The 13,665-nt window shown below is 42.8% G+C and overlaps 1 protein-coding gene across 2 annotated transcripts in view; it reads right to left on the reverse strand.

Annotated features, from left to right (window-relative positions):
- prkd2 (protein kinase D2) overlaps positions 1-12,708 on the reverse strand; it is a 32,081-nt gene extending 19,373 nt beyond the window's left edge. For both annotated transcript variants that reach the window (XM_034548714.1, XM_034548713.1), the window contains exon 1: positions 11,513-12,708. In XM_034548714.1, coding sequence (XP_034404605.1) covers positions 11,513-11,836 — 324 coding nt within the window. In that variant the 5' untranslated portion in view covers positions 11,837-12,708. The remainder of the gene's footprint in view (positions 1-11,512) is intronic.
- Positions 12,709-13,665: the final 957 nt, after the last annotated feature.

The following is a 13,665-nucleotide window of genomic DNA, read 5'->3' on the forward strand; positions in this document are numbered from 1 at the left end:
CTGCACTACAGTATACTAGGTACACCTGCACTACAGTCAAGAGCATACTAGATACACCTGGACTACAGTATACTAGGTACACCTGCACTACAGTCGAGAGCATACTAGATACACCTGCACTACAGTATACTAGGTACACCTGCACTACAGTCGAGAGCATACTAGATACACCTGCACTACAGTATACTAGGTACACCTGCACTACAGTCGAGAGCATACTAGATACACCTGCACTACAGTCGACAGCATACTAGGTAAACCTGCACTACAGTCGACAGTATGCTAGGTACACCTGCAATACAGTCGACAGTATGCTAGATAAACCTGCACTACAGTCGACAGTATGCTAGGTACACCTGCACTACAGTCGACAGCATACTAGGTATACCTGCACTACAGTCGACAGTATACTAGGTAAACCTGCACTACAGTATACTAGGTACACCTGCACTACAGTCGACAGTATGCTAGGTAAACCTGCACTACAGTATACTAGGTACACCTGCACTACAGTCGACAGTATACTAGGTAAACCTGCACTACAATATACTAGGTACACCTGCACTACAGTCGACAGTATGCTAGGTACACCTGCACTACAATCGACAGTATGCTAGGTACACCTGCACTACAGTCGACAGTATGCTAGGTAAACCTGCACTACAGTATACTAGGTAAACCTGCACTACAGTCAACAGTATGCTAGGTAAACCTGCACTACAGTCAACAGTATGCTAGGTACACCTGCAATACAGTCGACAGTATGCTAGGTACACCTGCACTACAATCAACAGTATACTAGGTAAACCTGCACTACAGTATACTAGGTACAGCTGCAATACAGTATACTAGGTACACCTGCACTACAGTCAACAGTATACTAGGTACACCTGCACTACAATCAACAGTATACTAGGTACACCTGCACTACAGTATACTAGGTACATCTGCAATACAGTATACTAGGTACACCTGCACTACAGTCAACAGTATACTAGGTACACCTGCACTACAATCAACAGTATACTAGGTACACCTGCACTACAGTCGACAGTATACTAGGTACACCTGCACTACAGTATACTAGGTACACCTGCACTACAGTATACTAGGTACACCTGCACTACAGTCGAGAGCATACTAGATACACTTGCACTACAGTATACTAGGTACACCTGCACTACAGTCGAGAGCATACTAGATACACTTGCACTACAGTCGACAGCATACTAGGTAAACCTGCACTAGTCGACAGTATGCTAGGTACACCTGCAATACAGTCAACAGTATGCTAGATAAACCTGCACTACAGTTGACAGTATGCTAGGTACACCTGCACTACAGTCGACAGCATACTAGGTACACCTGCACTACAGTCGAGAGCATACTAGGTACACCTGCACTACAGTCAACAGTATACTAGGTACACCTGCACTACAGTCGAGAGCATACTAGATACACCTGCACTACAGTATACTAGGTACACCTGCACTACAGTCGAGAGCATACTAGATACACCTGCACTACAGTCGACAGCATACTAGGTAAACCTGCACTACAGTCGACAGTATGCTAGGTACACCTGCACTACAGTCGACAGCATACTAGGTACACCTGCACTACAGTCAACAGTATGCTAGGTACACCTGCACTACAGTCGACAGCATACTAGGTACACCTGCACTACAGTCAACAGTATGCTAGGTAAACCTGCACTACAGTATGCTAGATACACCTGCACTACAGTCGACAGTATGCTAGGTACACCTGCAATACAGTCGACAGTATGCTAGATAAACCTGCAATACAGTCGACAGTATGCTAGATAAACCTGCAATACAGTCGACAGTATGCTAGGTACACCTGCACTACAGTCGAGTCAGTGGAAAGACGGTGTGAGTGAACATTGTATACCTGAAGTATGGTTACTGATCATTAAGGGAAACATTACAGAAGTCGTTAAAACTGGTACATACATATTTTCTTAAATTATATTAGGCTTCTTTAAATCAAAGTATTTAAAAATCTTCAGTTAGTTTCCAAAAGGTCAAAAGAGAAAATCATAATAAAATACTGTTACAGAAACAGTGAAGAAGATACAATAGATCAATTGTTTTTGCTGGTGTACCTCGACTATATGATTTAACTCTAACCCTGAGAATAATAAGGGAAAGCAGGTCCTTCATTACTATAATGAATTCCCAAATAGTTTCCATCATTCATTTCCATCATGTGTTCTCTTGGTTCTCACTTCACTAACTTTCACTGTGCTTAAACGTTGTCTTTTTTAAAGTGTAACTTCTTAATACCTAACTTCTTACTAATGGAATTTTAAGAACAGATAAAGTCAAAATTCCTCATAACAGGGCCATGAACTGGTTAGATCCAATACCACACAATTAGCTTAGCCAGTTGTTACGTGTGCCTTAAAGGAATGCTTCACCCTTAAAATGCCTATTTGTATATCAATTACTACTTGTTCCCTTGAGTTTGTGTAGAAAATGTGAAGAAAAACAGCAAAACTATACCAACATCTGTTTCCAAACTCTTACACAACTCATCGTTGTATACTCAATACTTCCCAAACACATGCGTTTTTGCCAAATTCTTCCTATTAAAACCTCTTCTGCCCCTCCTGACTTGTACCCTGCGCATCACATGAAATGTAACACCAAGAACAACAATCAAATGATATAAACTGAGAATGACTAATGTAAACAACTGCAGGTGCTTCAGAGGCCTGCGGTGACATCTTCCATGAGTTATACATTACTAGAATGTATTAAAATATATTAGATCAGACCAGTCAAAACCTCACTAATCAGCCATTTGCTCAGACCCCCATCCCTTTTGTGCCAAGGTTAATAATGACAATAATAATAATAATAATAATAATAATAATAATCTACTATTTCTCTGATAGATTGTCAAAACACACTGGGCCATGAGGAGCAATCTCCATGTGTCAAGAGTGCTATTGACACACAAACACTTGAAGCTGCATGTTGAAGGCCACAATAGGCACATAACTACACTCTGAGTCGTCCCTTTTTCCTTTATGCCCGTTACCCTCTTTTCTCCACATGCTGTTCTTTCGCTCCCTCTTTTCCCTCCTCTCTCCTGTGTGGCATGGCTTTAGATCCTAATTGAAAGACAGTAGGGGGAGAATACGCTGCAGGCTATCCACTGAACTCAAATCTTATGACAAATGTCATAATCATTTTAAATATCTAGCATACTCTTGCTGGTTTCTCCAATGTTGATGACCTCAGCTTTAAATCATTAACTCCACAATTTGGGAAATACACTTATTCACTTCCTGGCGGAGAGTTAGAAAGTGTTAATTCATGAGCTTTAGGAGGTGCTGGTAGATGGATTGTGTTCCCACTGCACAGAGCTAGACGTGTCCCTCTGTTTCTAGTCTTTGGGCCAAGCTGCTGGCGCTAGCTTATTGAACCATGAGAGTGGTATCAATCTTTTGGCCAGAAAGCAACATTTTCCAAAATCTCTAACTAGGCATGAAACGAGGGTGGGAGTATACAAATAATTATTAGATTGTATACAAACAAATTGTGATTATAACATAAGACAGATCTAAAGTAATTATGGTGAATATCCAACCCAATGGTGAAAATAAAAAGGACATACTGATGAAGAAACTATTTTCCAGTTGCTTCTTCCAGTCTTCAATATTGATGTCATGCATTTATCTACAGATGTAAGACTGTGGTGTTGCCCATTTACCCTCATGCATGCACAGGCACCTCACCATGTGTCTGGGCCAGTGTCTATGGTCTTTCCAATAATTCCTTGTCAAACACACAGTTCACACACACCTGACACTATAGCAGCAAATACTGTTATGCCCTGCAGCAATGTAGCTCTCCTGCTTTTCTATGAGATCGTGCAAGATATTACTGTGCGTCAATATCTATCTAACTGCTATCATCTACTACAACTTTTAACTTCACTAAATGACAAATACCCAAAAGTGTGTAATTTACTCAGTTTTGATCCATTTCAATTGAAGTCACCAACAAAATTGGCCTCACTAACCTTAGTCTCTCTCTCTGTGTGATGAAAGTATGCTAGTGTGTGTGTGTGTGTGTGTGTGTGTGTGTGTGGGTGTGTGTGTGTGGGTGTGTGTGTGTGTGTTCTCTAACTGGTAAAAACTCTCCACATGCCACCAAACGCTGCTCAGCTCTACGGCTGCCAATTGGATTACGGCACAAGACCGTTTTTACCGATGCTAATCGCCAGATTAGTATCATAAGGTCTCCTTTAATCAGAACCAGAGAAGGAATGTAGGGGTAAGAAAGGCCGAATGACAAAAAAATCTTAAAAGAATAATTCTGTTTTATTACAACGTGAGTCTCAGTTTACTAGTTTGGGCCATCATTTCTGCTTTGAAAACATTACACACTCAAAATCTAAAGTTGGGATCTGGGAAAACAGCAACATTGTATATAATTTGGTGGGGCAAGACACACACACACGTGTTTAAACCATTAGACAGATTGACTCGAGTGATGTCTTAGTAATATCCAATTTGAATGTAAAACTGAAAGTTACCGCAGCCAAAATGTCCAAAACCATCCCTCATTGCACAGGAAAACTGTGTGCATTGCATATTCTTCAAAAGTCATGTATGGTAGGTCCAGTCCAGTCAAATAAATTATATTTCTAGCCCTAAAATCACAAATACACCCTCAGTCCTCGGGCCCTGTTTTCGTGGCACCAATTCTAAGATCAAATATGTAGGAATAACAGAATGATGCTTAAACTGTTAATACATTGTTTAATTAAACGCTGTGCAGCCAGTAGATGCGTTTAAATCTGCATCAATATTTAATATGTTTAAAGCAGGAACTGAGGTCAATCTGTCCACATTTCTGAATACAAATGTTGCAGAAAGCGAGCCAGCATGCTTTCCTGGCTATTCTGACACAAAATCCTTTGCAAGGAGGCCCAAAGATTAAGCTGCTATGTTATGAGGAAGTAGTATGTCCCGAATGAATGCGTACTTTGTAAGGGCAGCTGCATGTGCTGAAAGTAAAAGTAAAAAGGTATGCCATTTGAAACACCGCTTGTGTGCGCAGGTTGTGCCGTCTGCGACATCCAGACGACATGATTTTCCATTTGTTGAGCTGTTGTGGTCTAAGGTTGACTGTGATTCCTCTTCACATTGCTGCACATACTTGAACCAAAATGGCTAGAGAGAGTGAAATAGGTCCCTTTGATTCTTAGTATCGCTGAGGAAGAACTGCAAAAAGTGTAATGGTGAACAGGAAGTCAGTCTCCAAAATAATGTCGACTGTGTTTACAAAAGGACAGTTTGAGACACTTTTTCTATTTCAAATAAGTTTGACCAAACAAGGGGTTTGTTTTAAGCCCGTACGATGATCGTTTCTTCTTCTGGCTCAATCAAACTGCTTTTTAGAGTCAAAGGCCCAGTTCATAGCAGTGAACATGATGGCCAAGGTGTAACAAACCAGAATGACCCTTTCATACACAATTGTTCATCTCAAGATCACAATCTCAGCTGCTGCTCAAGACTCAACCCCTTCATCTCTCCATCCATCATCCCACCTTTCTTTCCCTGACTTCGATACACATCTGTGGCACTGGGCTATACGGCCAGCAGTGTGTGCTTTGAATAATCAAATGTCTTGGTGTGGACTAAGCTTCCCCCGCAGCTCGCCGCTTACAGCCGGGAGACACCTGGCACGGTCACCCATGCAAAGCTGTTCCGCTACCATGCAAATAGTTGCAAAAGTGAGAGGCACACAGTGAGAGAAGGAGAGCAGTATGGGTAAGCAGAACTGATACATGTTGCTGTGGGTTTACCCTTTTTAAAATAGACACCATTTCCTTTACTGCAGTATGGGTTCAGTAGCCTCTGTAAGATTTGGAGCGTTCGGCTGAGGCTGCTACAATTAGTCAGTGGCTGTGTTATCTTCACTCAATCATCAAATGACGTGCGGTCTGATAAAGGTGCTGTTTGTTTTTTGACTTGTATGTCCACCTGCCAGTGTCTTTCTAATTGTCTGTCATTTATTCATTGACGAACAAAGGTTTGAGTTGATAGGCAGAGAGTATTTGCCCAGTAGCTCCGACACATACAGAAGGCCTTTTAAAAATACAAGCAGCAGGACAAAACCCCTCATGACATTGTATCGGTACACTGGCCGAGTACGTAGTCAGACCAAATTAAGTCTGTGTGCTCACCTACAGTGACGCTGAACATGTAACTGTGTTGTTTGCATACAAACAATTTGACCTCTGTCAGGCCTTTATTTGGAACATCAGTGCCAACTGTTTAGTTACTTTACAGTGTGTGTGTATGTATGTATGTGTGTGTGTGTGTGTCTGCTGTGTAGAATACATGTGCAGGAGAGTGAGGTAAACAGGAGGTGGTGTGTATGATCCCATTCCCAGGGCCAAACTGCGTCTCAAGGGAGGGAGATAAAGAAACGGACCCTTCCAAAACGGAGGTGGAAACAATGGCCAGGGCTCTCAGCAACAACTGTGTGTATGTGTGTGTGTCGGTGTTCAGTCGCCGATATTTCTTTGGGCTTTTCATGATCAAACTAAAGAACAAAATACACTTCTATTCACAATAGTTAACCGAATCAGAGAGTCTCTTGTCACAAGATATACAAAAATAAATGAAACTATAGGTGCAAGTTGATTGCCGAATGTTCAGCAGCTTCCACATTATAAATGAATTATCATCAGTGTGCTTCTATTGCTGGACTTGACACAGCTCGACGGCAGTTAAATGTGTCGTAATTCTTTCATGGAGTCTGCAGTCTTCAAACTATCATGTAATGTGACCACAGCGGTTCTCACATGTTGACACACATATTGAAAACACACAAACCGGTGTCAAGTCAATCGGCATGCCTCTCTTGGATGACAAAATAAAAGTTCTTAGTGTTGAAAAAACAGAAACAGTTTTGGCAGAATTGGCAAACTAGGATAAGGAAGGAAAACAAAGCCAGACCGGACCAAAAAGTATGTTAACTCTACTCTCACCATTGTCTAATATTCACTGTAAAAAACATAATTAATTGTCGCCGAGGTAACCGCTTGTACAAATGGGCGAACAGGATTTCTGACTCATCACTTAGTAGAAAGTATGCGTCCTCCAAACCTGTATTGTCCTGCCTTGTATAACCAGGCAAGTGTGAATTTTCCCCATATTTGTTCACCGATTTAAAGTGTGTTCAAGGTGGCAAACAACCAAAAGAAAAAAGGTGAGATTGACAGGGAGGAAAGTGGATGAACGGGGAGGTGGGATGTGATGAGGAAGAGGACGCAGAACGGGAGAGGAAGTTGACGATAAGGCAGGGAGAAGGGACCGGAGATAAGATGATAAGGAGAGGAAATAAAGCATCTAAAAGAGAAAGTAGCGAGGGAAAGGCACAACAGGAGGAAGAGTAGGAGGTAGTCCTCCCACAGGCAGAGGGAAAAGACGTCAGTAGCTTTTCATCCCAACAAACAAAAAGAAGAAACATGTCCTCTGCTTCTAACTGAATTTCTCTTAATTTAGTAGTTATTCCAACATTATCAGTACATGGAAAATAAATAAACAGATTATATTTTCAGACCACAACTCATAGAATGTGATGAATAATTAGAGTGAGATCAAAGTCGTGTTTTTTAAGTTATAGAACAACAACACTATAGATGGTGGGACAAGAAGGTACAATGAGGAAAGTAAATAGTGGCAGGGGAAATAAGGGGCCAGTGAGGCCTTCCCAACAAAAGAGCAAATACATCAGAGCTGCATCATGGTTGAATGGAGACAGACCTCTGGTTTCCAGGCCGCACTATAACTTCTTGTTCCATCTAGAGGAGAAGGGGGTTGGGGAAGCTGGAGGTGGGCCAGCTAAATGATTTTGGCAAGCACAATTACCAGGTATACAGCAAAGCAAGGTTTTAGGAAGGTGTGGGCAGCGTGGGCTCTAGATACTGTGAATAAAAAGGTGGATTTGGGATTCCTGCCCTGAGACTTGGCTCAATGCACAGTTCAGGAGACTGTGAACAAGACCTATGGGATGGCCATCGACTGGGTTAGTGTTGGAAGTTGAATCCAGGGGAGTGTGTGCTCCTCCACAGAGAAGTGAATGGAAAAACGTGTCAATGGAACACAAGGAGGGGGCCCGTGAATAAACAGAACCGGTGACTCACCCTTTCTGGGATGGGAGAGATGACTGTGGGCGGGGGTGTGGGGTACCAGACTGCCTTCAATACCCCTCTAAATACACCAGTGTCGGCATTCATGCGTGCACACAGTCCAACTCATGTGTCACACTCAGTTAGCCAGACCAGGACAAGCTGTCTATTGTCCAAATCTCCCCCCTAAAGCTGTAGTTCCTAGCAGGCCAGGAATTCTGGATTCAAGGAGATTGCTGTGTGTGAGTGAGTGAGTGAGTGAGTGAGTGAGTGAGTGAGTGAGTGAGTGAGTGAGTGAGTGAGTGAGTGAGTGAGTGAGTGCTCTAGCAGGGCTTGAGAAAGATCAGGCTCAGGGAATGAAGGTACTTGTTCAGATTTGTTCATCTTGCTTGACTCTCACGGATGGACAAGGAACAATAATGGAGACCACCCGTTTCCTCTGGACCACTCAGCAGAAACACCTCTGAATTGTATACTGCTTAGGGTTGTATTAGTGTTAACACAAAAGCGAGACTGAAACACAAGCCATTACTATACAACAACCATTTTATCAAAGTTTTAAACAATAGACATTACAGAAACTAGGCATTAAATCACTGAAAATGCATTGGCTGCCGAGGGAAATTCATGCTCTGCAATTGACCAATCGTCACCATTTAGGAGCAGTGGACAGCTATCGTTTTAAATCAATGGCAAGAGTATCCCAACACATTACATTTAGCTGACGCTTTTATCCAAAGCAACTTACAATCATACACCGTAGACACAGCTATGGGGGAGCAATTCAGGGTTAAGTGTCTTGGTCAAGGACACATCGTGAGGCAGAACCAAATCATAAAAGGTGGCCAATTTCTTTCTTTTGCTGACAAGGGAGTCTTTCCCTTAATTAGATGCTGCGGAGCAGAAACCACTAACTGGTACCCAATGTATGCATGCATGTATGTATATATGCATGTATTCTGCAGGGGAATCAACATTCCTTTCTCTGTCTTAAAACACAGAACACATTATGTTATGTCAGGATGGCTGGTACTACGGTGGAAGCACAGTTGGCTTGTGGCCATTGTACTTAGCTGTTATATTGCCTTGGTTGTTTATTAATTACCATTTGTGCGACCTTACTGCATGTCACACTGACTTTTCTCCATCCTGCCATGCATCGGACTCTTTCCCAGACAGCATCAAGTCGATGCTAGTGTGGTATCACCCACAAATCCACGCACGCACACACACACACACACATAATACCGCATGATCCCAACTTCAAATTGTACATTTGAAGTTCTCCAGCTGACCAATGCCATAAAGGGACATTTACTTGCAAGCTGTGACACCCTCATCCAAATTGTACTAAAATTACCTTCAGCGGTTTAGGAATGTGGAGTGACATAGGGAGTTGTCATGGATCAGAGCTTCACTATTTTCCATTATTTTTTCAGAGGTGTAATGAAGTTAATTTCTTTCTTGAACTTTTCCACCAACACAAATGTAATAAAAGAAGTCTGAATCTAAATGTAGAGGCTTCTTTGACCTCTCTGGTTTATTATGGTTACCTACAAAAGAGACTTCTACTCCTTGTCTTATTAGCTTTCCAACTGAGCATATTGTTTCTTGTTTTAACAGCAAAGAGGGTTTTTAGCAAAACAACTTTTACCGTGAAGCTGCTGCCGGTGTTGTTGAGTCACAGAGGTATCTGGCTAGTTGAAAAAAGGTTGTAAATCTATAAAGTTGTTATTTGGACATTTTGTAGTGTGTTTTTCAGTGAAAAACTATGACATTTATGAAAGCTTTGGAAATTGACTGACTATATATGAAAAAGACAAAACAAAAACAGTTTGAAAACTTCTAACAACAATCTCTTACATTACACAGGAGAATTCTGGTTGTCAGAGGAAACACAAAAAAAAGAGGAAGAAAAGCAGACGAAGCCAGAGAGCTGCTGCCGTTTACATCGTGATGATGGTAAACAACACCTCTTACTTGTTCTGATCACATGGAAACACAGTTGGAAGCACGCCACACTATAGCTAGCGTGGGGAGTGGAGCATCAGATAGAACAGCTGAATGCTTTCTCTACATTAAAGAAAATACATGCTAGAGAACCACTTCCACAAGGAGAAAACAAAGATTATTGTGCACAAGAAAAGATTAGCGGAGTGGGTAAACAGTCTGGAGACAGTACCAGAATTTCCTGGAAGATTTGCAATTGTGGGGAGCTTTACAAAGGCTGTTGAAATCTGCTAATCTAAACACCTACCAGCATAATTAGCCGATAAACCCACATGGGCTGCTTCAACTACCTGTAGGATAATGTGTTCTCCTCGATGGGTTTTCTACTCTACATGTATACGATTCAAATTTGCTGGCCTATAGTTGGTGGTTCTTAAATACTGTAAAGACCACATTCCTTATAACACTCATTACTTCCTGTTGCAAAGAGGATGTCACTACTTCTCCCCCCTGCCTAACCCTGCACATGTTTGTTTTGAAGTTGTCTTCTTTCAGTTTAATGGAGAAGACACATTTGTTTTAAGTTATTATTCTCATAACTTCCTACCACCTGGGAAACTCACATAACGTCTCAACAGTTTGTCCTCCTCGTGTTTTATAGACCAACGTTTTTAAATGATAAGCTTGTTTGTTTAAAATCAACATGTGTGCGTGTATATATACAGTATACATATTTTTTTTCTCTAACTTTCCTCACACTTGGAAAGTAAAGGGGCTCCTCAACATGTGGATACAGACTTCCTTTTGTTTTATGCATCTTAGGCATGCAAGTAATTTTTTTTAAAGTATGTGAAGTGCTGTAAATATTGTCCCACATTCCCTGTTTCATGTACAGTAGTACACATGTTGGCCAATGCATGAACAGCCAGATGAAACCGTCTCCAACACTGAGCCCCATCAAACATCCCTTGGGCGCCTGAATGTGGCACAACACAGCCTAATTGAACAAAGTGTTCTCTTCCAACTCTGTGAGGGGGAAAAAAATGCTTTCTGTAATTAGAGCGGAACTAAATTGTGCCATTTTGTACATTTTCTCAGAGTCGGTCACGGACGCCTGTTCGAATACTGTGTCTGCTTGCATGTTTGAACCCCTCCAGTTACCCAAGACAAGAGCAGAGTGTATACAGAGGTGTTGGTGGGACACAGACACTGCAACAGAGACGTAAAGAGAACTCCAACTGGGCATCTGACACACAAGTGTGGCACCAGAGCCTGGAACATAAACAGCTGCCCACCTGGGGAACACATACACAGTTTTACCTGAAAAGCCCCCTCCACCCCAGTTCATACATATTGACCCCCACATGTACACACTTCCTACCTTGGTGTCAACAATGGAGCAGGCGATTTGTTTCACATAGGCCAGGTCAGCACTCTGGGGCATCAGGACAGACTCTCTAGTCAAGCCGATCTGGATGATGAAGGACACCCCTGGAGGGGGAGGCTGCGCGGGTATCACAGCCCCACTAGGACCCTGGCCCGGTGTCAGGTCCATCAGAGGGAAACTACCCTGAGCAGGCACAGGGGGCACGGATATGGGGGTCCCGTGCTGCATCACAGCTGAGCCTGGTGGGGAGGAGCACCCAGGGGGGAAAAAGACCTGGGCCATGGCCCCCGAGGACATACAAGGGCTCGCGTTAGCCATTCAGAGTCTGGCTCTCAACATGCACGCACACAAGTTCTCAGAAAAGCCACATTCATTCAAACGGTCTCAGTGGAGGAGAGAGGGGCTCACACACTGACACATGGACACACACGCTGAGCAGAGAGTCCTGGTTCCTCTGTGTCCACACACCCAATCAGGGAAGAAATCCTTATCCAGGAAGTTGTGTGTTCTCTTTCTTTTCTTCCTTGCTGCCACTTCTTTCGCGCTGTCCCCTCTTCACACTCCTGTTATTGTCCCGGTGAGACAGGCACGAGCAGTGTGTGTGTGTGTGTGTGTGTGCGCGTGTGTGTGTGTGCGTGTCCTCCTTCGCCTAGAGAAGTTGGCGTGAAGGGGAGAAAGTCCACACTTGATTGAGAAACTCACCAGCCGTGGGAGAAGGAGACAAAACAAAAACAAATGCCAAACTTTGTTGTGCCTCTTCTCCAGGCTGAGTTACAAAATGGCCTCCTTAAACAGGAAACTGTGAGAATGAAGGAGAGCAAGAGACTGCACTTTTACGAGCGTTGCCCTGTTTCAGTTTCAGCCCCAGCTCAGTCTTTTTCGTGAAAAAACACTCCGAGTGCGAGAGCCGTCTGAGGGTGCCTCCCTCTCCCCCTCTCATGCCCTCTCATATGTGATCTCGCCACCGCCAGGGAGGAAGTGAAATGACTGACGCAGCCTGAAGCCAATAGCTTCTCGCAAAACCCCGCCCCCCTGACTCCTTGGCTTCTCCCTCCTCCCTCTTCCTCTTCCTCGCTTTGGGGGTTATTGGTCTTGTTGTCTCGCACCCTGAGTCCAGGCCGGATCCTCTTACACCGCCGGAGGGGGGGGGGCGGCTCCACGTTCAGCCCTCCCGTCTCTTCCCCCCCCCCCCCCCCTGTACCTCTGTGAAGCTCTCTTGTCTTGTGTTTTCCTGTAGCACCTTTTTGCATTCTTAGCAGACACACCTCTGCTAGATTGCAGAACAGGGCCACACCTCCCTCGGAGCTGTTTTCATGCAACGTCGATGCAAGTTTCAATAAAATGAGGAACTTTCCTGGCCAGGGAGTGGGTGGCACTTTGTACACACCAGAATGTACAGTAGAATTTAGGTTTGGTTACCACAATCATCAACATGAGTGACTCTGCACTGCTATATTGTAAAGCATGCAGATGAAAATAATGAATTATTAACGTTGGTCACTAGATAGTTACTGACCATTATTTCGAATATTAAAACTAAGGCAAGAGATCACAATAAGTAAGCAGCAGCAAATAATGCTTGTTATGACTACTTTCACCACAAGAGGGCGATGTTTGATGTAGATGGATGTCGAATAGCTCATTCCAAAGTATCGATGAGACCATATCGCTGCATTGTTACCCATTCACCTGGAGATTTGGTCTCATATTACAAATGGACATATAACCACAGGTGAAATGAACACAAGGAGTGTTCCATTAACAATGAATTAAAATATCAACATTGGCCAATTATGTAAACAATGTTGTTTATGCAATATTTAAAAAAGAAAGAAATGAAACAATTTTACAAATCTTACTCACCCTGTTGCTGAAATCATACTATTAACAATTGTAATGTGAAGATTTTATGTAGAAAAAAAAGATATAGAAGGCATACTCGTTTGAGTGCAGTCAGCCAAAGCTTGTAGGTTGCATAGGTTCATTCTTGGTTAATAGCCGACACAATACCTGCGACAAGATGAGGTTCTCTAAAATCCAAACAAGACTATCAAAGAATTTCTGCTTTACTAGTTTCAGTTATCAATGTGATTTGGGCTGGCTGCTTTGAAAGGGGAACTCCATTTACAAATCGAGATTAGCGGGCC

Source organism: Cyclopterus lumpus, chromosome 13 (genome assembly GCF_009769545.1).
Source record: "Cyclopterus lumpus isolate fCycLum1 chromosome 13, fCycLum1.pri, whole genome shotgun sequence".
Classification (NCBI taxonomy): domain Eukaryota; kingdom Metazoa; phylum Chordata; class Actinopteri; order Perciformes; family Cyclopteridae; genus Cyclopterus; species Cyclopterus lumpus.